The sequence below is a fragment of the Macrobrachium rosenbergii genome, chromosome 55 (assembly GCF_040412425.1).
Source record: "Macrobrachium rosenbergii isolate ZJJX-2024 chromosome 55, ASM4041242v1, whole genome shotgun sequence".
In the NCBI taxonomy this organism is placed as follows: domain Eukaryota; kingdom Metazoa; phylum Arthropoda; class Malacostraca; order Decapoda; family Palaemonidae; genus Macrobrachium; species Macrobrachium rosenbergii.
Window position 1 is genome coordinate 50,590,028 of NC_089795.1, and position 26,887 is coordinate 50,616,914.

A 26,887-nucleotide genomic window follows, 5' to 3' on the forward strand; every position below is an offset into this window, starting at 1 on the left:
GAGAAACAAAGTTTTACAGTAAAAAGATTCCATGAACCCGTCCACTGGACAATGCTATTATAGCCGGTTTGAGTCACCTGGTGAGAGTTATTTATGCGTATCCGTATTGATAAACGGTATAAAATCAACAAATAACGCAATTGTGAATTTGTACTTGAATTCTTTGACGTTTTACTGACTTATCAATTTCTCTGCTCCGTTAAACACAAACATTCATTGTTTGGATAACAATGCGCCATGGTCCTTTTTCCTTTGTTTAGGCCTTGATGTAAGCCCCGAAATTTTAGATGAAACGTTGATTTCCGGAATCTTCTTAACTCAGATATAAGAAATTCACAAAAATGAAACGATATACGCTGTTTTCGCGTAAGAAAATAAAAAAGGGAGTTAGAAAACAAACTGACCCACATTTTTATTCGTTCGGCGATACGCAAAAATGAAAGGGAAAGGAAAAAAATATTTACTACGAACTCAAGGCTCCTTTATGTGATCAACGTATGAGGGAAGAGAAAGAAATGGCGATAAAATCGATAAAGAAAGAAATAAAAGACAATTTCCATAAAAATGATGAAATATATAATTTAATAGATATTTATTTATGTTATTAGAGGGAAAATATGAGGTTTTTGTGAATGAAAAGATGTATTTTTTTTGGCCTGCCAACAGCTGCTATCGGAGCCGAGGAGGAACCGATGGCTCCCCTGCGGAGCATCACAGGTGTAATCCTCAGGGTGTAAACAGAAGATGGCAGCAGAGTTTGATGCCATTAACGCAATCGAGAGAAATGAGGAGGATAATTCGTCTTCTTCGCTGGAATCCTACACGCAGACGCCCGAGCCCGTCATCATCAGGGGCGCCGGAAATATTACAGTGTGAGTGGAAAGCTTTTTTCGAATTTTAATTTTGATTTTATCCGCTTTTGTTTAGGCGTAGTGAGTGACCCCGATGGATCGTATCCAGTTTTCGCTTTTGTTTGGCTCTGTTTGTCGTCGTATTGTGGCTTTTGCCTTACATATTATTTCAGTGATTGAAGAGTATTATGGCTTTGGGTTTTATTTTATTTTTTATTTTGATTTTATCTGCTTTTGTTTAGGTGTAAGCTAGTGACCCTGGTGGTTTATCACTCGCTTTTGTTTTGTGTTTACCGTCGTATTTTCTCTCTGTTTTATATTTTATTCCGTGATATAAGAGTGTTATGGTTGATCTATGCCTTGGCTTTTATTCTTTTTTTATATTTTGCTTTTGTTTAGGCTTAATCTAGTGCCTCAATGGATTGTCATCACTCCTCGCTTTTGTTTGGATATGTTTATTGTCCAATTTTAGTTTGTATTTTATATAATACTTTCGTAATTTAAGAGTATTGTAGTGTTTCTAGGTATTGAAAGGTATCATGCGGCCTAGGTTATGCCTAGGCCTGTGGCTTTTTAGTCTTTGTTGAGATAGCCGAGTTAAGATAAAGTATATCTTAGTTTAACCAGACCACTGAGCTGATTAACAGCTCTCCTAGGGCTGGCCTGAAGGATTAGATTTATTTTTACGTGGTTAAGAACCACTTGATTACCTAGCAACGGGACCTACAGCTTATTGTGGAATCCGAACCACGTTATAGCGAGAAATGAATTTCTATCACCAGAAACAAATTCCTCTTGTTCTTCATTGGCCGGTCGGAGATTCGAACTCGCGACCAACAGAGTGGTAGCGGAGAACGGAACCTGCTCACCCAGCGAGGCACCTTGAGATACCCGAGACTAGGGCCTAAGCCTGGTCCAGGTAGAGATAGGCTAAGGTAATTAGTTCATTACCTTCATTTGAAGATGCACAGGCACAGGGACTCTCAATTGGTTAGTATTAGGAGTCTTTGGGTAGAAGACTGGAATACATACAGTCCTAAATAGCCTCAGCTTAGGCTACTATCTAACGAACTGTAAGGTTAGGTTAGGGTAAAACTGAAGGCTACTAGGGTAGTTTGCAGAACGACGGGATCAGGCTTTAACACTACCTCTGATCGGAAGCTCAGCCCATGTTTCTGATGTTTAGTGCTAATTTGGGGGGGTGTTGTCTAGGGAGGGGTGTTGTCTAGGGAGGGGCAAGGCACCCTAAGTGAGGTTAGGAAGGTAAGGTCTGGCTAGATCAGGACACGGCATTCTAGGAAAGGTTAGGTTTGTTTTCGTCTGCTGAATCTTTTCCTATTGTTCTCAATTTGCTCTGACTACTACCATACCCTTCGGGTTTGGTAAATACCATTTTACATGCAAAATGGGTGCTGTCTTCAGCAAGAGATCCTCATGGATGAAAGTAAAAACAAACAAAAGGTAGTATAATTATTATCAGCATAGCAAAAGTAAACATTCTGGTCAGCAACTGGCAAGCAACTGGCAGGAACCAGGGTGCAATAGTAGCCCTCAGTTTACTTAGGGTGGGATAGGCTAACTTTGGTTACAGCAGGTCTAACAATAGGCAAAGTTTGACGTCAGTTTGGTTATTCACTCGGTTGTTAGGTGAGTTAGGCTAATGTTTGTTAATGTGTGCAACCTCCTTGGAATGACTGTAGACTGGGGCATACATATAATTTTTTTTTTTGCAAAAAAACTACCCCAAATTTAATATATACTAACCTAACCTAGGGTGTTGTACAACCCTCCTTCCCTCAACAACAATACAAATTAAGTAGGCTAGGTCAAGGTAACGTCTTGCTCAGTGGGAGACAGCAAGTATCACAAGAAGCCAGTGCAATAGCAGTAGGCTGTACAGTAATTATAGAATTAATTTATTTTAGCAGTGTATTTTGGCTGATGTGTTCTATTCGGCCAACTGCATTACAGGCAAGGCTAAATGGGCTTAGATTAAGGTAACATCTTGATAAGCCTGGGATGACAAACACATTACAAGCCAGTGGAACAGCAGTTGGCTGTACAGTAATTATAGTATGAATTTATTACAGCGATGTATTTTTGGCTGTTATCGTGTTATTTGTGTGTGTGTCTCCTTAGAGTTTGGGCTATACCGAAAATGGAAAACAGTTTTTCTTTTTTCTTTTACTTAACCAATAGAACCTGGTCTTGCCTGGCTTGTGGACTTGCTCTCCTTGCACCATTGTGTTTAGGGTGAAAGGATTTAACCTAACTGAACTGAATTCACCATCCCTCACCAGATCCAAGGGCCCCATTGAACCCGCACATCCTATTTATTACTTATCTGAATTATTCTAAGATGGTTTTGTGTGTTTTGAAAGTGAGAATAGTTAAGTGTGGTCTAATGTTACAAGTGATGCCCTGCAGTATCCCCTGACAGCAGTGAAAAATATGCAACAGGTACTGCAGAAGTCACAACTGCGGCTAAAGCAGTTAGTGAGGAGAAAGGATTGGGAAAAGAAAGGAAAGATGAGAATTGGAAATTTTAATGTTGGTAGCCTCACAGGAAAGGGAAGAGAGTTGGTTGATGTCATGCTGAGAAGGAAAACTATGATTCTATGTATAGAAGAGACTAAATGGAAGGGGGTAGTCTCACAGGAAAGGGAAGAGAGTTGGTTGATGTCATGCTGAGAAGGAAAATTATGATTCTGTGTATAGAAGAGACTAAATGGAAGGGGAGAAGTGTAAGAAAGCTTGGAGAAGGATATAAAGTTTACTTCACAGGGGAAGATACAAGGAGAAATGGGGTAGGAATTATTCTCCATCCAGATTTGCAGGAGAATGTCACACAGGTCCAGCCTATCAGTGATAGGTTCATGGGCTTAAAGTTTGTGAAAGATAAGAGAGTATGGCATATCATCTTGGCATACGCCCCTTAACAAGGGTGTAGTGAAGAGGAGAAGGAGGAATTCAGAGGGAAATTAGAAGAATATATAGATAGAGTTCCAAGAAGTGAACTATTAGTCTTATCTGGGGACATGAATGCCCATGTAGGTGAGAGTTCTGATGGCTTTGAAGGAATACATGAAGGAAGAGGTTTTGGAAGAAGAAACCTGTTGGAAGTAGCAGAAGCTATGAATCTGGTAGTCTTGAATACACAGTTTGAGAAAAGGAGAAGTCATCTGGTAACATAGAAAAGTGGACAAATGAAAAATTTATTATCTTTTGGTTAGGAAGGAAGACGAGAAAATCATTATGGATTGTAAGGCTATTCCAAATGAATCTGTTGTAGCTTGGATGCTGAAGTGGGAGAAGGCAAGAGAATTCAGAAGTAAAGTGGAGAGAGCCAGAGAAGAGAGATTTCTGACTGGAATGTCAGAATCGTTGAAGAGATATGAGATGATATGAAAGAGATTGTGGTTGCAGCAGCAGCAGAGGCATGTGGGAGGACAAGTGGTAAACAGCAACAGGAAAAAGAAACATGGTGGTGGAATCAAGAGGTTCAAACATCTGTGAAGGAAAAGAGTATAGCCAGAAAAGGCTGGGAAGAAGATAACTACCAAATGAGAGGAGTATAGACGGACAAAGAGGGGAAACAAAGAGAATGGGAGCAATTGCAAAGGGAGAAGAAGCCAAGAGAGAGTGGTATGAGATGGTGGGAACACCAGAGGGAGAAAAGATAATCTACAGAATTGCAGAAGCGAGAAGAAAAGACAGGCAGGATGTAGGAGAGGTAGTAATTATTAAAGATGAAAATGGAAATATCTTAATTGAGGAAGAAGAGGTCAAGAGAAGATGGAAAGAATATTTTTCACAACTATTAAACAGTGAGAATGAGTGTGAAGAACTGGAAAATGTTCCTCCAGTAGAAGGACCAATAGCAAACATCAGAGAGAGTGAAGTTGAGAATGCTATAAAGAAAGGAAAAGTAAATAAAGCTGCAGGAAAGTTAGAGGTAACAATAGAAATTATTAAAGCATTGGGAAATGTAGGCAAAGAGTGGGTGTGTACAAACTATTGGAAAAGATCTAGGATGCAGAGGAAATGCCAAGGGACTGGAACGATAGTTTGATGATTAAAATGTATAAACAAAAAAGATTTGTTAAACTGTGGGAACTACAGAGGAATAAAGCTTTTGGAGCATGTATTCAAGATACTAGAAAGAATGGTAGAAGGAAGGTTGAGAGATTTGATAAATGTACATGAGCAGCAGTATGAGTTTATGAAAGGAAAGAGCACAATGGATGCTTTTTTATAGTAGGACAAGTCCAAGAGATGTATTTAGAAGGAAACAGGAAAGTTTACGTTTTGTGGATCCTGAAAAGGCATGTGACAGGGAACCAAGAAGAGTAATTTATTGGTGTTTGAGAAAGAGAGGAGTACCAGAGAAGTTGTTGAGGGTAGTGAAGATGATGTATGAGGGATCAAGAACCACTGTACGGACAAAATATGGGGAGATTGAGGCATTCCCTGTGGAGGTTGGCCTCCATCAGAGATAAGCTATGAATCCATTCTTGTTCCTCGTTGTTATAGACACTTTGACTTGGGAATTAAGGAACAACGAAGAACTGTGGGAACTGATGTTTGCTGATGATTTAGCCATTATAGCAGACACAGAAGAAGAATGCAAGAAAGGTTTTTAGTGTGGAAAGGAGCCGTAGAAAAGAAATGATTGAAAGTAGTAAAGAAAGACATGAAGAAGTAAACATTCAAGTGGAAGATGGTACAGTGCTAAAACAGAACAGTGAGTTTAACTATTTGGGATCAATAATAACAGAGGAGTGAGGTACTGAGAAAGCAGTGAGACAGAGAGTGAGAGAAGGATGGCAAAAATGGAGAGAAGTAACTGGAGTTGTTTTAGACAAGAAAATGTCAGTAAGGCTCAAAATGAAGATTTATAAGACAGTTATCAGGCATGTACTATTATATGGGTCAGAAACATGGGCACTTGAGAGGAAAGAGGAGGGACTATTGGAAAGAACCGAGATGAGGATGGTGAGGTGGATTACTGGAATATCACTACTGGAAAGGAGAGAGAGCCAAGACATAAGAAGAATGTGTGGTATGTATAATGTAAAGGAGAAGGCTAATGAAGCTCGTCTTGAGATATTATGGCCATGTAATGAGAAGAGAGAAGGTGGAACTAATCAAGAGAGCTAAGAACATGCCAATGATAGGGAGGAGTGTGGGTCATCAGCGGATCAGATGGATGGATGTGGTGAGGAGGAGGAGGGATATGGGTGAGGTGGGATGGGGGAGTGGAGGAAGATGCAAGGAATAGAAATAGATGGAGAAAGTTGACTCGAGCGGCTGACCCTGCTATACAGTGGGACTATTAAGATCGAAAGGAGAAGAAGAAGAGTTCATGAGCATGCTCTAAGAAACTAAGCATTGGTCACCTTTTCTTTGCAGTTGTTCCATAGTTTATGTAACCAAGCCTTAATGTGATATGCAGGCTCATGTTCTATTCAAACAAACAGTGTTCAACCATTTACTAGTGTTGTATGTTTGATTATGTGATTGTCTATTAAAACTGGCATCATGGTGTAGGTCACTCAGGCAAGCATCATTTAAAAAGTCCAAGATCAAAGGATATAAATTACAGTAGTTAGTTGCAACTTGGTTGAGCATTTTGGGTGGAACATTTAGCCACCCAGTGACTATTGCAACTGTAGAGTTGTTGTAGTGTCCAGTCTCTCTATCAGCTCCACCACTAAGGTGGTTGGAAATAAGTTTCGATTCATTATATCTAGTGTCCTGAGGCTCTCAGATTCTAAAGAGGAGACCACATTTGTAGGGTTTCTTGACTCAGTGTCTCTCTTCTTGAGAGTAATGTTGGCCAAAGAATATGCTAACATTTGTATATTCATCACTAAGACTCAACCCAAAGGTTTATCTAACATCTTCACTCAAGCCAGATTGTTTAGATTCTTACTGGCTCTTTCTAGTAACTTGCCCCTAGTCTGTAGGGCACTTTTATACCTGTTAGCTGGGAACAGCACCTCATAAGAATCTCTTATTCATGTCAGCCTCAGCTAGAGTCAAGACAACTGAAGGCACTGGAAGGGAAGATGAAACTATTCTGGGTAGTGTTTTAACTCAGGGAATTGGATACCTGGTAGCAGTGGGGCATCCAGCCCACTTTTAAAAGTTTGTAGATAGGAAGTGAATTGAGAAAATATTGTGGAGTTAACATGCTGTTACTATAGTAGCTAGGATCTGATATTTTCGCTTCCTTGCATTCCTTCACATTATCAAGAATTGCCCTAAGGGTTACTTCAGATGGAACTTTGAAGGCTGTGATTTGTTATTCTAATTAAGTCCAGATCTAAATTCTGCAGCCAACACTACGCGAGGAGGCTTAGATCGTCTCTGTATGTTGAAAGCTTCTATTGATGTGTCCTTGTCATGCTGCAATACAAGAAATTCCTTGTCACTGATTATGACGCAGATCCCTTCAAGATTAGCATCAAGTTTCTTTCTCTCAGTAGCAAATGATCTTGTGGGATAGCAGCTGAAGACTTATTAGACGAGAGCCAGGCTTGTTTTTAAAGAGAAGGATTGACAGACCCAACATTGTTGACACATGATAGCACAACCTCATGTTTGATGGAGTACCAGTACATCTACTTTGTGTCGTTATTCAAATCTGAAAATAACATTCATGATTTACATCAACAAAAATTACAAGCAAATTACTAATCAGCATGTTGTAGCTAAATAAAAAAACCCAAATAATCATATTGGTATCCAAATATATTGGAAAATGCAGTGATAATACTAATACTGGAAAATTTAGTAGTGCACTGAATATATGCTGAAAAACAGTATTAATGCATAAGTAAAGGGGAAAAAGAGTTTCTGAACTTTGTGCCACTAAACTGACATTTCAAGAAATTGGAATTGTGCACTAAACCTAAACTTGATCCCTAGTACCAAAAAGGATATAAGTTACAAAATGGCACAAATGAATCGTATTCCCCATCCCCCCCAAAAAAGAAGAATATTTAAAGAATTTAATGTAAATTATGCATGGAGCATCACCAGAGCTGAAGGAACAATAGTCATTTGGATTGTATAATTGGGAATGACTTAGCAACCACCAGAGCTGCTAAGCAGTAGTCTTTGACACTTATACCAGGCCAGGTGGAAGTGTAATTGTTCTTAGAGTGTGTCTGAGGAGTGCCATTGAATAGATAGGCTATTGAAAATGAATGGGGTTGTAATAAATCAATTTAAATACTTTATACAGTAATGTGTATCCACTTTTACATACATACCTACTTCCATGCCCCCACTTAAGCATGAGATGCATAATAATGAACATTGCAATGGTTAAATGTTGTCTATTGGTAACTAAACAGTTCATTCTTTGGTAACTTCCTTAAATTCTGGTCAGGAGTTGATGTTCATGTAAGCAGTAGGTCGTATGTTGCAAAATATTTGGTTGCTGGAGAAGATTTTATATTGGTTCTGTTAGTCTTTTTTTTCTTTATTAAATCAGTTTCCTGCATGTTAATAAGGAAGACAGGTAATTTTTCTTTGTTGCTTGAGACAGTTATTAATTTTATTTGAGTCTGCAATAAACATAGCCTAATTTCATTTTCCATTAGTGGCACATTGTACAGTAGTTTAAACTCTTAATCTGTTGATTTTGTAAAAAGTGGTTTATTATAAGGATATAATAATCTCATAATAATCTGAGTCACTTAAATGGTGAAGAAATCAACAATGGTGTAAATGTAAATATACATTAGAAATATATATACAAAGCAAGAGCTGTCAAGAACCTGCTTGTTTCTCCTTCTCAATCTGACAAAGACTGAATCGGATTGAGATGGAATGTCAAGCAGGTTCTGGAAAGCTCAGGCTTTCTAAATTTATTTCTAATATATATATGTACTTTTACACCATTGTGAATTTCTTTACCATAAGGGTATTGTTTAATTTCCCAAGTCATGTAGCCATGTTAAAGTCACTGGAAGAGCAGGCACACAATTTTTTCCTAGTTTTTTATGAACTTGACAAGAAATCCTTTGTGTATATGCTCATTTTTTATACCATACATTATAAAATTCATATGGTAATTTAATCAAGAGGTGTTCATTACTGCAATAGTAAACTAGTTATAACAGATAGCAGTTGAATTTATTTGCAATTTAAAAAAAGTATCCTTTATAAGTACATACAATATGGCCCTTCTGATACCAGTTTGAAATGGCTATATATTAGGGTCCTGCACTGTAAATAGATAAGTATCTATTAAAGAAATATCACATTTGTAGTTAAAGGTGCTTTGAGTATTTGAGTAGCTAATATGTTAGCACTGTAATACATATATTTAATGAATTTTTTGCAGTTACCCAAAGTAACTGAAATAATTTCATGCTCTTCTAAATGAATTGTGTTGGCAGCATTAGGGAGAATTGCATTACAATGAACATTTGACTTATTTATGATATTAATGGAAAGAAATTTCATCCTTTGGACTAAAGAAAACCACGAACTCTTCAAGTTCTTGAGTTTATGTTAATCCTGTTTTTATTTTACAGGTTTGGACTAAGTAACAGATTCTCCAGAGACTTCCCTGGTGCACTAACTGGAAGATTAGCACCTGAGGAATTTGTAGGTTCTGTAGGACGTGTAAACACAGTCTTAAGGAAAACTCTGCCGGTGTCAGCTCAGTGGTTACTCTGTGGATGCTGTTTTTGCCTTTGTACCTGTGGATGTTCTTTATGGCCAGTTATATGTCTCAGTAAAAGAGTGAGTACTGTATCCTTAGCATATTATTTGGGATGTTATCATTAAGTACTTGCTTGTTATTTTCATCGATATCATTCAATACTTTATTCTTTAAGGTTTGAATAATGCCACTAAGTAGATGTACTGGTGCCCCATCAAACATGAGGAGGTGCCAACAGGCTTCATCAGTGTTTGCTCAGTCAATCCTCACCTACTGTTAAAGATAGCTATATCTCCTCATTGGCAGGCCAGGAGATATAGCCATCTTTAACAGTAGGTAAGTATCCAAATACTTTAATAAGCTTTATTATGTAAATTTATGTACTGTAATCTTAACACATTGTGTTTTGATATTAAAAATTTACCTTTAGCATAGAGTTTTAATGCTTAGTTTTGACAGTTAAGCTATTTCAAATATTCCTTGAGGTTATAAGCTGCCATTACTGGTTATCATTATATTTGAATCATGTTTCAACAGCTTGTCTGTTTTCAACTTGAGTGACTTTTTTCATTGATGGTACTGAATTTGATGATACCATTTTCATTTTGTTTTCTCACACCTTTATAGTGCTCTTAATACTGTCATCGTCAGTGATGTGTTAGTTTAATTGGCCATAAATGCCTCGTTTTTTTCCTCTTGTCTATGCTGTTGATAGGCAATGTAATGCACCTTCCACACACAAGCATCAGAGGAGTGACAAACCTTGTAGGGATGTGATTGGTTAACTGGCTCTGATAATCTTAACATCAGGTCCAGTCCTGGGATAATCAGGAAGCATGAAACAGCAGTCATGACACCAACCCTGAAAAGTGGAAGAAACCTTTTTTAAGATTTGTTGGAGGAAACTTGAGTGTCCTCCCACTTCTGTGTGCTGCTCTGCATTGTGCAAAAATTATGATGCTTTGAATATATTAAGAAACCTGAAATTTTCAGAGTAACTTTAGTTTGCTCTGATTCTTTGTAAATTTGTTATAACAGGTTTCTGTAGATAACAGACTGTATCTGCTATCAAGCAAATTTGAGTACTGTAATGTAGAATGGCTACTTAAATTTACCTGCATGAGTTGGTTAGGTGTTGGTTCTGTTTAGCAGTGCATAACTGAGGCTACTAAGCAACATGTGAAATAGGGTTTATTTATGTAATTAATATTTTTGTGACAGCTTTTTGTGTAAACATTGTAGGTGATGACTTTTTCTGTCATATTCATTTGTGACTGTTTTAAGGAGTCAGTTGCTAGTTTACAAACATCTCTTTCATAATAGTATTTGTAGGTCTGAAGATGGCCCGCAGTACTTATTGCAAAATGTGGTGGAGGGAATAATCCTGTGCTAGACTGTGGGGCTTTTTCTTTGACACAATTGGTGCAGGATGATGGGAACAGATTCAGATGTTAAAGAAAACTCTTTTTTACTATCCTAATTTATTAACCTTAATATTACAACAACCATCAAAAGAACCTTAACATAATTTATAAATCTTAATACTACAATGACCATCAAAACTTTCCTAACTTCAATCGTAATACTATGATGACCATCAAAATTTATCCTAACTTCAGTCTTAATACTACAGTGACCATCAGAAGAACCTTAATCTAACTCGTCAGTCTTAATCTACAACGACCACCAAAAAGAACCTTAACCTAATTCATCAACCTTAATCTACAATGACCACCAAAAAGAACCTTAACCTAATTCATCAGTCTTAATCTATAATCCTCCCACAACTGTCAAAAGAACCCCAATTTAATTCATCAGTCCCAGTACAGTACTACAGCATTCCCCCAGCTATTGTCTCTGAGACTTCTTTAGATTAGGAGTTTGCTTGTTGCCAGATTATTTCGTTGATATCCTTCTTCCTACTGGAGAGATCAACACCTAGTTTTTGCTCCTTTCCAACTGCTGTCGAACTTTCTTTGCTGCAAGTGTGTCGAGATCGGCACCTTTTAGGATTTCATTGTCGTGTATGGAGGAACAGGGAGAAGGGCGGTCTGACCAAGTGTTTTTGCTTCTGCAATCTGGCAGCTTCGTGTTCTCTCCCTATTTTTTCTCAATTCTGCCTTATCTCTTCCTCTATTTTCAACTGCCCTTCTAATTGTTTCTTTTATTGGATTAATTCTTTCACTATCATTTTATTGTCCCTTTCACAATATTCTGCTCCACTATCCTCTGAAGAAAATCTCTGTTCTTACATATGCGCTTTGATTTCTTGCTCTACAGTTAGGTGAAGGGGAGCCCTTCACTGTGCCCTAACACACTTAGGCAAACTGCAAGTAAAAAAAAAAAGAAAAAATAAAAATGAATAATCAACTAACCATACACTAACAAACACACAAAAGCAAATATAATAAAAAACAAAAAACACAGTAGTTTAAAAAAACTTAAGCCTCTTCTCACAAAACCCAATTTTCCTTACTACCACCACAAGGCCATTGCAAAATCGTATCATAATCTTCTGAGCCTGCTCTATACATTGCATGTCTGTATAAAAAAATTCATAGCCAAGGCTATGATAAGAGCTTTCATGGTCTTAAGATATCCTCGGCAGGACAGTGTGTGTATCCTATAACATGGGGATGGCTTATGGGATTGAAACAGTTTAGTATATTCTTCAGATATTGGCAAAACTTCAACAACAAGCACTTCATAACTTTAAGTTGAGAAATGATTGTTGTGCTGCAACACCCAGACTTCATCTGCAGTCTGAGGTAATAGTAAATTAGAATGGTTTGCCAGTGGTTAGCATATAGTGATAAAAATGTTTTCACTGACCAGAATACTCAAGTAAAGTTGTTAACTCGTTTTGGTTGAAAACACTTCACGTGTACTGATGTGCTGCACCTTATTGGTTCTAACAATTGCTGCCTTGATTACATGGTAGTAGTATATTGAAGAGAAGTCTCTCTCTCTCTCTCTCTCTCTCTCTCTCTCTCTCTCTCTCTCTCTCTCTCTCTCTCTCTCTCTCTCTCTCTCTCATGAGTGGTCATGTTTGGCAAGAATGGAAAATGGCTAAATGAACTTTAATTCTGATTTACCTTGTATTTAACGTGTACTGTTTGTGGTGATGATATTTGTTAATCCTTTTACATGCACAAAATTTTCTTTTTTTATGTTTTAACATGATAATAACTTATTCTGTAGTGTCCTGCCAAAATATACAAGCACAATAATTCTCCAGCTATATTTGCCTCATCTAGTCTGGATGGTCATTTCTATGGTACCATCTTCTTATAGCCTAGGTTTGGTTAAAGGTGAATTAAAATAAGGAAAAAGCATACAAGGGACTCAACATCAGATTATGCATCCTTTGTGGTTACTTTGGCCACATTCTGTTTATGTGATCACTTTGTGTCTTCTGTGAACTGCAAGCCTCCTGTGGGCTAGCTAGTCATGAAAAAGAACCATTGAAATGGACATTTTCTTCTGAGATATTTTGCCATATACAAACCTGAATGCTGTATGTGACCTCTTGACTCCCATCTTTTGGACTGGAGTTTGCAGTAGCTGAAAAAGTGCTGGAAATAAAAGAGCTGTCAACTGTCATCCCATTCCTTTGGTTACTTTGGGACTTTTTCGGTTGCCGAACAGTTTTAGGTGATTTTTTTCAACTCGTTTTACATCTACAGGGGTACATCGCTAGGAGGTTTGTATGTTAGATGGCATTAACTGTATAGTACTTTATGATGTTAAGCATGTACTTCGATAGCCCAATTTGTTCTTATGATTCTTTAATATGGAACATGTTTCTTAATAGTTCTATACTGTAGTATGATGAAAGAGCATGTCAGTATACCATATACTTATTTAGCTGAGCAGTTCCACTAAAATCTTACTGTATCTCCGCAGACACGAAATGCAATTGACAAAACACTCGAGGCTGAAAACACGAATCTTTACCACAAGCTTGGTTTACATTGGAGGCTTTCAAGACAAAGGTGTGATAATTCTTCATTTATGGAATATGTAAGTATACCCAAGCCAGACTTTCCAGAATATGGCATTGTAATATTGCACCAGTTGCAGAGAAGTTGAAGATAGGATTGTGTGCCCGTTGAGATTATGAAGCAGATCCACAATACCATTCTTTCATGATTTATTTTGCTGAGGCAGTTGTAGTTTTTACGTTTAACTTAGTCTTTCTTTCATTTTGAGATGACTTACAGTAGATAAAAATTTAATTGTTGCAAGACCTTTACTAATATATGATAAAATTTTAGAAACAGATCAGCGATGTATCTATTTGTATTTTACTTTGCATTGGTCTGTTCTTATTGTTGATTATTTTATTTTTAGTTTTGGTCAGTATCCAAAGTATAACTGGTTTGCCTTTTATTCATGGGGTCTCTGTCAATATAAGGGTATCACCTAGAGCTTGCCTTGTGTGGCACACTGCAGATTGCACTAGAGAATAATTTCAGTATACTTTCAGTCTCCAGGTATTTTATCTTCACTTATCTGTTCTCTTTCTTCCCTTCCCATTTAGCTGTCTAATTTCTTTAACTTTTCTTATTCCAGTTTTTACTACTAATGGGAAAACAATTCTGTTATTATAGGAGAGCATGTGAAAGTCAGGAAATTGAATTGGCAGTTTCACTTGATGATGATTCTATGCCTTTGCCAGATCAGTAGTTATTATCTTTAAGAATTTTTTTTGAAAATTGATTCATATTCTACCTGCTAATTCTTAATGAATAAGTGAGCACATTATTGGTGTACCTTGTTATAAATGGCCTCTTTGAAGGACTCACAGTATATTGAATATCATCCTCTTTTGTGGTAGCTGTATCTGTGTAGTGTTCAGTTCTTTCTGACATATTTGTGTTTGGCAGTTTTAGAACTCAGGCATTCATCCCAAACTTGTCCCATTGTATAATCTTTGTCATTTGTTTTTCACAAACCCATTACTAATAATTAGCCCTTTTGGCTTGCCAAAAGTACCTTGAATATTTCAGTTCATGATAAACTGAGAAATGACAAAAGCAGTCAACTGGCAGTTGATGTGTTTATGTAAATTTCCTTGACTTACTTCCTACCTTATTAGTTACTAATCTAGTTCTTTACCATTTCTCTTTTTCATTTAATTTTGATTTTGTTGTATTTTACCATTGTTATTCATGTTTGAGTACAATTCTGGTATTATGCTTTTTGGTATTGTGTTTTTAAAAAATTATGTATGAGATTTTCTCAGAGAACTTCCATAGATATCTGTTTTTTCCATATCATTGGTTCTCCTGCTTTCTCTTTCTTCAGTAAGAGATCATTTTTATTGTTATTAAAGATCCTTTGTCTTGAGTTGTTCCAGTATTAGGTCCTTCCTCAGACCTGGCCATAGGTTGCTAGCATTCTTAGCAAGCAGGTTCACTCCTTCTTGTACCTCAGCCTCATTTCAATGTAGTGCTTCTCTTCCAGGACTTTCTAATACCACGTGCTAAAGCAGAGATGCACAATGATTTGTTTATGTAATAGGTAATAAACTCGCTCCATGACACGTCTTCAGTGAATGTTGGACAAGACACTACTCCCTCTGTTTGCTTTGTTCCTCCGTAGGGCAGTCCAAATGTATGTTTCCTGATTGGTTCCCCTCTCAAAGCTGAGATTCATGCAGTTGGAACCAAGTTTAGAGGAGCCATTTCTTGATGTTCTGCAGAAGTGCCTTTCTCTGTAGTTTCCTCCTCAGATGAAACTCATTATTTGAGTCTTCCCAGCATTCTTCAAAGCTGCTACAAAGGCTATGGTTGTTTTTTTAAACTAGAGTTTGGAATAACATTGCTTTATCATTTATCATGAAAAGCAATATTCCAGTAAAAAAGGCCTGCTACTGGGGTCACAAGCCAGTTCTGGATGTAATGTAATCAACAACTGAATTTTGAAGGGTCATGAGTATCAAGGTTTTACATTTATCACTGTGAAATGTGAATGTGTGCATAAATATGGTACAGATTTTTTTATACTGAAGTTGGGTCTATATAGAAGGTGCAAGTCCATTCTGTATTTTTTTTATTTTTGCTATGAATAAAACTTGAAACCAGAGGTAGATGATATGTCCTATTACTCTCCAAGGATTAGAGGTCGTAGATACCCTTCTATTGTATGATTTAAGGAGACTCATATGAGGCAGCCCAGAACCGGCCACTGCTCTTGTTGCCTTTGTCACTTTCGTCTCCTTGCTAGAAAAATTTGTCAGGTTACACTTTGAACCAAAAAGATTAATGGAGGATCAAGTAGGCTTTCCTTTGTTGTGGTGTATCATGTCTAACAATTTTGTAAGTAACATGGTACTCAGTTATGTGTAGTTTATAAGATGTATTTAAAACAAAAGTTGCTTAGATTTCTTATTTTAAAATAGGTATACACCACTGTTTTATCAGGCATTCTTTCCCAACCAACCTTGTGATTGAATGCATCCTCTAGCCATTTGCTAAAATTATAGATTAGACATATGGTAAATTTGTATGAATTTGTATTTATTACTGCATTGAAATTTTGCAGATGCTATGTGTTATTCTCTGTTTTTTGTTTGTTGTGCTTTTTCAAGTATATTATTCAAATATTTACAAATTACTCCTCATTTTCAGTGTATGTTTTACTTTTATTTTAAATAATATTTTATTTTCTGGTTGTGCATTTTTTTCACTGCTAATCTTTAAAAAATCGAAAGTAGTACGTAAGGCTCTTGTTGATTCTGTGTACTGTATCTTATTCTGGAGGTTGAGTTTTTGTGTAAAATTTTGTTTAAACATTGAAGGAGAGTTTTAAAGTGCTTGCCACCATGATTAATAAACAGTGACAGGTATCTTCTGATAAAGCTGTAGATCAGCAAAGGAAGGACTTTGTAAGGTATTAATTGCCTCAGAGCGGTCTTGATAATATTTTATGCTGATCTTGTCAAGTTTTCTTGTTTGAAGCAGGTTCTTGTGATCGAAGTGATTCCTAAAAATGACATCTTGAGACTTCACTTGAGTTTTCTTATTTGAAACAGGTTCTTGTGATCAAAGTGATTCCACAAAAAAAATATCTTGAGATCCAACATATTGAGTTTTCTCATTTGAAACAGGTTCTTGTGATCGAAGTGATTCCCAAAAAGGACATCTTGAGGCCCGACTGACGAAGCAGGTGGGCCTCATCCCTCAAGCTTTACCAAGAAGTGGTGGGACTAAGGCTGCTGACGAAAGTGACGGAACTGTTGATTCTGTGGAGTGTGATGCTGTGTCAATCTCATTTGAAGATAGAGCTCGAAGTTACATCTATCTACACACCGCTTCTTCTGTAGTGTTTATATTGGTCATTTTGTATTTCTTTGGATATTCATAATTTATGATTATGATGCACTATATTGTATATATATATATGATATTTATGGCATATAATATGAATGTACAGTAAGGCTTTTGTATCGTGTTTTGGTTTCTATGAGATTATAGAGATTATAACCTGGATGGTTTAAATATATATGCATCTGTGTAAACATGCATGCATATTTGTGAAACCATACAAGACTCTTTGAGTATATTTGGTGCTACTTTGGCTTGTTATCTACACGTCATCTCCAAGGTGCTAGTACTAAACATGGCGGAGGCTCAATGGGACGCTGTGTTTAGTACTAGCCCCTCGGGAATCAAAGTATTGTATACCCCATGTTTATATTGTGTGGTTGACAAATTATATTAATAAACAATATATTTTTGATCCACTAGGGGCTAGTACTAAACAGCGTCCCATTAAGCTTCCACCATGTTTAGTACTTTTACCTTGGAGGTGATGCGTAGATAACAAGCCAAAGTAGCACCGTATATTCTTATGCACATTCTACTTCTTGTTTGCAGACAGTTGCATTGATAGTTAACATATACTTTGATATTTTGTACACTTATCCAGACAAAAATGCATAAATAGCCTCATATACTTTAGTATTTCATACACTTCTACTGTATTCACTTGCAGGGTAAGGGGTGAATAAGTTACCTTGAATCATAAGTGTTTTTTTTTTTAATTTATGTTGATTTCTCCTGGTACTTTTCTGTAGTTTTTTCTGTCTTCATACTGTAACTATTAACAAACTCGTTCCTCTCTTTTTTCGTTAATTTTTTCTCTGTTCATCAGGTTGTTGTGCCTCATCCTGTATGTGCTTACTTAGGCATAGTTAAAACAGAAATGACATTTAGTGAGTACAACACATTATACTTTTAGTAATGTATAAAACTTCGATGATTCCTCATTTGTGGTCATGTATGGAATTAATAATGTTATGCTGACATAAATTCAGTTGTTGATTATCAAAATACAGTGAGCAGTAATAAATTTTGGGAAATTGGATCCAAAAATCTTTATTTTATTTCATTCAGAAATTAATTTACATTTGCATATTTGTTATTTAGAAATTTTCTGTGTCTGAGGATTTATGTCTCAGAAGTTTTTAACTTGATACGGGTAAGCTTATCTTCCTTTCATCGGTAACTGTAACGTAAGTAGATAAAGATGCATTAATTGGTGTTGTTCAGTTGATATCGTCAATTTGTGCTATTGTCGTTGCCATGTAAATGGGAGAAAGGAATTTGCAAAGTCCTAAGACTGTCCTTATGCCTAGCAAGTGGCTTGAAGAGCAGTGCATATTTAAAAGCTGTTTCAGTGACACTTTCACTCACTCACTGTTGACGCATGTTGCGACACACCCTGGCAGCGCGGTCAGTACCTTGCTGAATAGAATGTGCTTACATTTTGAATGCCTCTCCTACTTGATGCACTTCTTTACTACATGCATTCCTGCAAATTAATAACGAACTGTGTCTGAGCCTTGTCATCATAGACAGAGATGACCAGTGATTAAGTGCATGTATGGTACCATTCATTTTTATGAGTTGCCTGAAGTAGTGTTCTTTAAATAGGGACAAGGAACAGTTTTGTCATTGCTGAATTCCAGCCACTAGTTCAATACATATATTGATGAACTAGTGGCTGGAATTCAGCAACGACAAAATTTATGATTGATGTCAGGGTTTACTTGCAACGGGTATATTATCCAAATGAGAAGATAAAGAAGGTTACTTGAGAGTATAAAGTACATTTTTAAGTTTTAAGATGCCCTGACACCATGATAACCTAAGTAAATATCTTAAGTTTAAGCTGCAACCCTTCAGTTGCCACCAATATGAATTTGACCATCTGTTCTACTTGACAGCTTGACATATGTTGCTTTCTACCTACTGCAAATCTAGCAAGGTATTCTGTATAGTGCAAGTGCATTTCTTGTTTTCCGTCTTAGAGAAATTCTGATTTTTGTTTTGCCTTTGTTATGAAAGGAATTTTTGTTTTGCCTTTGTTATTAAAGGAAGTCCAGAAAACATACTTTTTTGAAAGATCCCAAAATGCTAATAATGTCCACCTTTTTAATGCCAGTTGAGGGATTGATAGGCAGTATGAGTTTGTATCTTGATTGACTTCATTTTATACTTCATATTGATGGAAAAGTTATTTCTCGAGAGGAGGGATCTTTTCCCGAGTGCTATGATACATGTAAAAAAAGTACAACTTTGGCTCCATCTACTAGTCTCTTGAGATGTGAAATAAATGTAAATTATTCCAGAAATAGAACTGTAGGCACCTTATTATTACTTTGACTGATTGATGAAATTTTTAACTAAAATTATGGTGAAGGGAACTGGAAATGTTGACCTTTATCGTGTATAATTCTGGTTAACGGAAGTATGGCATTTACATTCAGTTTGTGAAGCAGTTATGCTTAGGTTTTTTATAGTTCTCACTGTCAGATCTTTTTGGATATATTAGTATAGAACAATGACATTGTAGCATATTATGAGTTATGGCAGTGAGTCATCCCACAAAGTAAGTTTAAAGGAAGTATGCGTTCACAGGTTCATGGAAAAACTTCCGAGAGGTAAGTGGAAGTCTTGATGTGTACATAATATTTTTAATTTAATAGGTTTTTCCAGTGTTTACATTTATTAGCAGTTGGTTCGATGGGCAAGAAAAGCTGGAACTTACATTTCCTTAATGTTTATTGTCAACATTTTTCACTTAAATTGCCTACTATATTAAGACAGAAAAAGACTGCCAGTTAATGATGGTTTCTGGGCAATGTAGATACAAATTACTTGCCTGTTCAATCATAAGTTTAAATAGACCACAGAGTATAAAAACTAGAAAAGGATTGGTGGGAAAGGATTCTGATTATGGAGGACGATGTGCTAAAGTGGGAATTACAGCATCTTAAAAAATAAATTTTTTCAACTCTGAATGAAACAATGTGTTGGAATATTACATTTTTTGCGTTTAATGGGGATAGTCATCATGTATAGTAAGTTGATATAGAGTGTTGATTTGGAGACGAGTTAATTGTATATCATTGTTTTGCATTGTTGAGCTCTGTAATCCTGGTGTAGGTTTAAAGGTGAACATAATCTCCAATTACAAAAAATACTACTGTAGCTGTGCTATCAGCGTAAGTCTCCTTATCTATGCTGGAATGATGTTAATGAGGGTTGAGTGACTGTCACAAATCATTTGTGTGAAAGTAGAGCACATATGTAGTGGTTATTGCAGGTTGCTGTATTAGATCAAATTTGGTTTTTATTTTTTAAAGACAAACCTTTCTTGCCAAGAGTATGAGATTTGAACAGTTTGCCTCTGTGGTCAGGTTAAACTACTTAATTATATTAACATTGAAAATGAGTATCTGCAAGATTTTGTTATGGAAACTGTATATAATTAAGAAAAAATTAATTGGTTTGAGCTTTTTTTATTACTTACCAGAATATTAGTGGATAACAAAAATAGGGGTTGCGTAGAGAATTCATGTTATATAGCACTTTTTTCTTGGCAGATGCATTCTTTCAGCAATTTAAAAGAAGAGAGCTGTTTAAAATTACTGTGTCATCTTGAAGTGGGACCTTGGTATGATATAAAGGGGTGACGATCACTTAAGATGCCAAACTCAACAAAATCTGCATTATGCACATTCTTTCTTGTCTTGTACTTTTGGATATCTTGAGTTTATACCTTTTTATGTCCGTGTTTATCTTTCTAGGTTTGCAGATTTCGTTCCTGACTGACACATAGATTTTATGGTAAAAACTAGCATGAAGCCATTTGATTGTTTACATGACTATTCAGTAATAAAATTTTGTACTATTTTAATTTCTGGAGAAAGTAAATACAGCTATGTAGAAAGTGGTCATGGAATTCCTTGGAGAATTTGCAAACAGATTTAAAATTGCAGTGGCTCTGCAAGTTGATATGTATATATTTAAAGATATTTTTCAAGTTATTAAGCTGGAATCTTGCAAAATTATGAGAATTGATGATGCACACTTGTTAAAAGGACAAAGTGAAAGTTACTTACCCTAGGATAGGTATTACAGCTATTACAAAGGGGAACATATTGTAAGCCAGTTTTCTTTGTTATGAAGTACTGTGTTAGTATATCCAATATTTTAGATTTTGCTCAAACTTTATTCTTTCAGTTATGAATATATTTATTTCTAAGGTAAATGTTGTCCTTAATTACTTTTTTAGGAGCATTTTAATGCTAGCTCTAAGCAACATTGAATTGTGCTTGAAGAGGTTTGTCTCTGAATGTTGGCTGTTCAGTTGTAGTTGTGGCTGTCAAATGTGCGATTTGGGTGCTTAAATGTGAGAGAAACTAGCTTTTTTTTTAATGTAAATTTACATAGCCTCTGTAACAGGATGTCTCCCATGAATTTTTATTAATTGCTAGTTTCATAAATGGCTGCTCTGTATGCATTATTGACTTCTGTTCATCTTTCCAATGACTTCTTTCGAACTCTTGAAAATGCATTCCTCAGAAACTTGAAATAATTTTAGAACTTGGACACACATGGTTGATAAATATGTTATGCTTTATCTTTTTTAAATATCATTGACAGGCACACATGCTGCCTGTATTGTATATATGTAAGCATAAACAAGCTGCAAAGTTTTGCATAACGATCTACCATGTGTGCATGACTTCACATGACTTTGCCATAAATTGTACAGTTGATTATTTGCATTTAGCAATGATTGCCAGTTCGTGTAGAAAATAGTATAACACAAAAATTCAGGGGTAAAAAGATATATTATGAATTTAAATTGTAGTTGTTAACAAATGTTAATGAAGCAGTTCATATAAAAATATGAGAACATAGCTTAGAATACAGTAGGTGTACAATTAATTCTAGAACTAGAAGGTGTGAAGTGGCCTTCTATCTAGATGTAACTGCAAAGTTATTGTGCAAATTTCGTCGATTACTGCATTTGAGAGCAAAAGAACTCAGCCGTATGGAGTCTGATGCTAAGGACATGGTTTGTTAGGTGCATTAAATGGAGCACAGCAGTGTCTGTGCTCTTTTTCTTGTTTAAGTTACAGATTTCCTCTGATTTTAGTTATTTAACGGTGAAGTGTCAATGTTTCATTGGTTACAAGTTTACAAGAAGTCTGTTCGGGTGGGTATTCTCTTTTTGATATTCTTCACTAATCCCGTAGTCTCATTTAACTTGTTTCTTTTAGCAAGATCTATCTGATAAAATGTATCCTGTTGTGATTACGTTTTCTTTTGGATGGAATATGTTGACTTCCCTTCATCTAAATGTATTTGAAATGTACAAAGTGAAATTACAAGTTCATAAGGCACGTCTGATACTCCCAGTTGATTTTGAGAGAGTTTTTGGTTTTCCCTGAACATGCACACATAGGGTGTACGTCATTTCATTAACAGCTCTGATGATTTTCTAACGTAACATCAAAAGTATGTTTTGCAGTAGTCAAGTCTGGATTAATCACAGACCCCAGTCTCTTGCTAGAATTGTTTAAAAGTGGCATGCTTTATATTTTAGATGTCAAGTAGGGGTCACCTTTCCAGTTAATGGAAGGATTGAGCTGTGCCAGTTGTGATGTGCTCAAAGTTTTTGTTTATTTTTTTTTTTTTTTACTAGCATACGTGATTAGATGTGACATGACTACTTGCAAAAGATAACGAACAGTTGATTCCCCCCGCGTATTTTAGGAAGTACTACTAAATATATTCTCTATGATGGTTAAGGAAAGTTTACTCATATTCATATATAGAGTATTTTTAATTCAGTGATGTAACATGAGCATTTTGTCCTGCTGGTGAAATTTAGTACTTGAAACTCATAGCATTCAAAAGTTGCTGGTGTGTAGAATACAATTAGGAAATTCTTTAAGGTTATTTGCATATTTATAGTTTCTTTTTCTTCTTGTTTGGTGTCTTAAGTATTTTTTCCTTAATTTTTAAGACTTCATTGTCAGAAATAGTTCCAAAACAATTTAAGTTGCTTTTTCGTAACATGGGAAAAGTGATACTGCATGAGACTATATGCTTTATGGTAAATTTATTCCTGATGCCTGAAGGGATTCTGCATTTTTAATGATCCGTCATCCCCACATACAATAATGCTTATGATACAACTCTGAAATTTAGGAAGTAAAATAAAAAAGGAGAGATGATAGTGGGCTAGTATGCATAGCATTCAGAGATACTTATTGTATTGACAACATGATTTTCCCAAATTTTAAGTACAGTATATCAAGTATGAACAAATTATATCTTTATTCACTGTGATAAATAAAGAGAAAAAGTATCATGTATTACTATTATTGTCCTAGAAATGCTTACATCCATTTATTATTGTAGTTTTAGATTTTTAGAGTTAGTTGTTATTTGTCAAAGAAAAGAGATCTAATTGAAAAGTCAGGTAGCATTTATTACTTATGTAGACATTCCTGCAAGACTGGATTGCATCTCAGCTATCCTGCCTTTCTTGGAGGAAAGTTAACTCTCTCTCTCTCTCTCTCTCTCTCTCTCTCTCTCTCTCTCTCTCTCTCTCTCTCTCTCTCTCTCTCTCTCTCTCTCTTGCATACTGATACCTTCTGCAATTCATCCTTACGAAAATCGTTAGTACTGATCACAATGAAGTAGTTCCATTAAAATTGAAAAGGATTTAACCATACCACAAATGTCTTCATTCATAAAACTGTAGTATCTGAGGTTGAAATAATATTTTTATGTTGTGTGTACCAATCTCATCACACTGATAGTTTTGTTACAGTAATGGTTCATTTTGTCTTCGGTATCTTGATCATCTCAGAATAATGATAAGATTTGTGAGTATAGCTTTTCAAACTGATGTTATTTGAAGGTAAGTTTCATCTGAAACTGTGTTTCTGTGACTTGATAGACTCTCAGACTCCTAGCCCCATGCACTTGTATAATTTATTTTTATAGTTGTAATTTGTGTAGTTGCCTCATGAACTCAAATAGATTGAAATTTTATTGCTTTAATTTACTGTAACCAGTTATCCTAGTTAAATTAGCTATAGCTTTATCTGCCTGTTACCTTTCTGTTAAGACAACTTCATTTGATGGGTTCAGTATACTGTAGTCATGTATATTTGATTACAGTATTCTTAGGACATGATGGAGGGTGAGGATAGATGGCCTGCCTCCTACCTTGCAGAGTTTGAGTTGCAGAGATAAAAGACTCACAGGTAAACTTGTCCCACACCGTTGAACATATGATTGGATTGATGATAAGTCAGGACACTTGAGGTTCAAGTGCATATCCTGCTCATTCTCCCACGGCACTAGCACTTGAGTTAAAGTGTTAGTGTTCAATTCCTGATAGGGTCTCCTCTGGCAAGACCTTCAGAGCAAAATATCTTGCCTACAGAATAATGATGAAGTAAGATCTGTGAATGGCTATAGTGACCCCCCTTCAAATGTATTAAATTGAAAGGTCATGTATTATCGTTGAACCATACAAATGTAACTACCAATAAGAAAAATAATAAAGAGCAAAACAAGTTTAACTTGGCTAACAAGATTCCACAGAACTCTGCTAATTTTCCAACTACCAATCCCAGAAGGGTAAAGGTTTATAAGGCAATGGTTTATTTGTGATTATGTAAATGGAGCTGTGAGGATAACTTTATTTGGCATGCACTTTTAGAGAGGAATTTCCTGAGTGGAAGTATCTGATTTTGTATGTGGTATTTTGCTCTGCATAAGCCTTCCGTTTTCAGAAGTTATAGGAAACACATTCTTTGTCAAGATAATGAGGTTTCATAAGTTGGACTACATCAGTGCACAAAATAGTAAAATTCTGCTACTCGTGTCTCTCCTGTTCTTTAGCTTCTACAAATCTCATTCATCTGCAGCTTCCCTTCTCATAGTTCCCTCTTCCAAGTTGGTCTGGGTCCTGCCCACAGGTTCCCCTCTAACACTTATCCCCCAGTTTTCAACCAGGGAGTTTTGCGCAGGACATTTCCAACCATCTCCATCCAGCTTTCATCATTATTTCATCTTCAGCGGAGGTAGTCATTCGCATCCAGGATCAGTTAATGCTTTTCTAAAATTCATTGAGTTTCCCCCAAAGGGAGGAAATGCCATCAATGCACCTTACCCAGTGCATTATAGGCATTACTCAAGTTCTTTACAGTGTCCCTTTGGCCCCTAGCTGCAACCCCTTTCATTCCTTTTACTATACCTCTGCTCATATTCTTTTTCTTCCATCTTACTTTCCACCCTTTCCTAACAATTGTTTCATAATGCAACAGCGAAGCTTTCCTCCTGTTACACCTTTAAAACCTCCTTTACTCTCGGTTTTCCTTTCAGCGCTGAATGACCTGATAGGTCCTTTAGGCCTATAAGAATTTACGGTTAAGGCCTTTGGCCTAAATCTTATATTCCAATTCCAATTCTTTGGGTTTCATCTATTAAATTAATTCTTTTATTTCCAAATTATAATACCTTCAGTAACAAAGCAGTGAAAATGACAGATGATTTAAACCTTTTCCTCCTTTCACTGTAGTATGAGAGAAGAGGCTAGTCCCAGAATATATGAAACAAAGAAGGCTACAGTAAGGAGGAAGTAGTGTTTATTGAAATCTCACTACCATTTTTCTTTCATTTGCATTTAGAAGCAACTCTTTGCTTCCCTAAAGTAATTTTGCTGTACAGTACTTTGTAGAGTTAACTCTCCTTTAGGGAAGGGCAGTGTTAATTCTAATCGCAAATGAAAGAAAGAAGGCTGAAACTGTTGAGGTGAACTCCCTGTACAGTACATGAGGAGCAAGATGCAAAGTGGTACAGGTCTATGTAGGTGAAAGGATGGATCATAAGGCATTTAGACGGTCTGATCATAGAGAGAGAGAGAGTGGTGGAAGAAGTACTGTATTGGAATGGAATGGACTCTTAATGTCCTTCTGTGCAGGCAATGTTGTTGTAGTTTTCTGCACAGGGCAGCATCATCATTGATTTTTCAGTTAAAGGTTAAATACAGAAGTGACTCTTGTCATGTTTAATCTTTGAAGCCATCTTGTTAAGCCTAGGCCTATGTCCTGGTAATCATATGTTGCAATTATTATCAATTTGCCTTTTACTCATGTTAATGTTACACAGTTATTCTTCTTTCCTCTCTCTTGTAGAATATACAACTGTTAAAGCGAAGTAAAGGCAAAAAAAAAAAAAATAGAAAAAATGATAGAAATGGAAGTACAACAACGGTTAACGTAACGATGAATAGCCTAACCAGTAACTACTAAACAAGTAATCATCTCGACTTACTGCGAGTCTTTAAAAATCCCGTTAAACGAGTCCAGTCTCTAATTTCATTGAGTATTCTCAATTTTGGTTAGCGAGAGATTCAACTAATTTTCTTAAAATTCTGATTGAGTTATTTTTGTTGGAATAACAGTCTTCAGCGTGAGGCAGCTTATTATACAGCTTACCGTGAATCAGTCATTTAGTAACCTTCGGCATGTATTCGGTGAAAGGTGTACTGATTTCGTTCCTCATCTCGTGTGTGTGTGTGTGCGTTTTGGTGTTTTCACTGGATGTTTGTAGGTTTAATTTAAATACTGTTTTCGACATTCCTCCACCCAAACGATGAATATATTAGCCTGTGCTCAGAAAGGTCGAAGAGCTGATTGGAAACAGTCAGAAAATTCACAAAGATGATTTCGAAAGGATTGTTTATAAAAAGTAGACCTACTCTCGGAAGAACGGATGAAACCCACCCACCCAGACAGCTCCCCACCCTTAAAAATGCAAACGGAAATGAAAAGAAACTTGGATAACATTTTAATTCAGCTTTCATGTTTCTCTTTGCTGAACGACAACTTTTTCTTCTTTCGAAAAACACAGAACGTAGTTTCCTGGCATAGCATTGATGTGAATGGAGAAGCAATATGGATATTTCTCTGATACATAATGGCTAAAAAACGAAATAATTCATCAGTAATGTTCTTCAGAGTTCA

At 36.2% G+C, this 26,887-nt stretch overlaps 1 protein-coding gene across 2 annotated transcripts; it reads left to right on the forward strand.

Annotated features, from left to right (window-relative positions):
- Positions 1 to 676: 676 nt before the first annotated feature.
- LOC136835230 (cysteine-rich hydrophobic domain-containing protein 2) lies at positions 677 to 23,214 on the forward strand. 2 transcript variants are annotated; one of them, XM_067098488.1, is made up of 4 exons: positions 677 to 872; positions 9,404 to 9,614; positions 13,441 to 13,557; positions 16,649 to 23,214. In XM_067098488.1, exons 1-4 carry the CDS (start codon positions 745 to 747, stop codon positions 16,697 to 16,699), a joined length of 507 nt encoding a protein of 168 aa, XP_066954589.1. In that variant the 5' UTR covers positions 677 to 744; the 3' UTR covers positions 16,700 to 23,214. The 2 variants fall into 2 exon arrangements, with proteins under 2 accessions (XP_066954589.1, XP_066954588.1); XM_067098487.1 differs by lacking the exon at positions 16,649 to 23,214 and adding an exon at positions 16,503 to 16,583.
- The last annotated feature ends 3,673 nt before the right edge of the window (positions 23,215 to 26,887 follow it).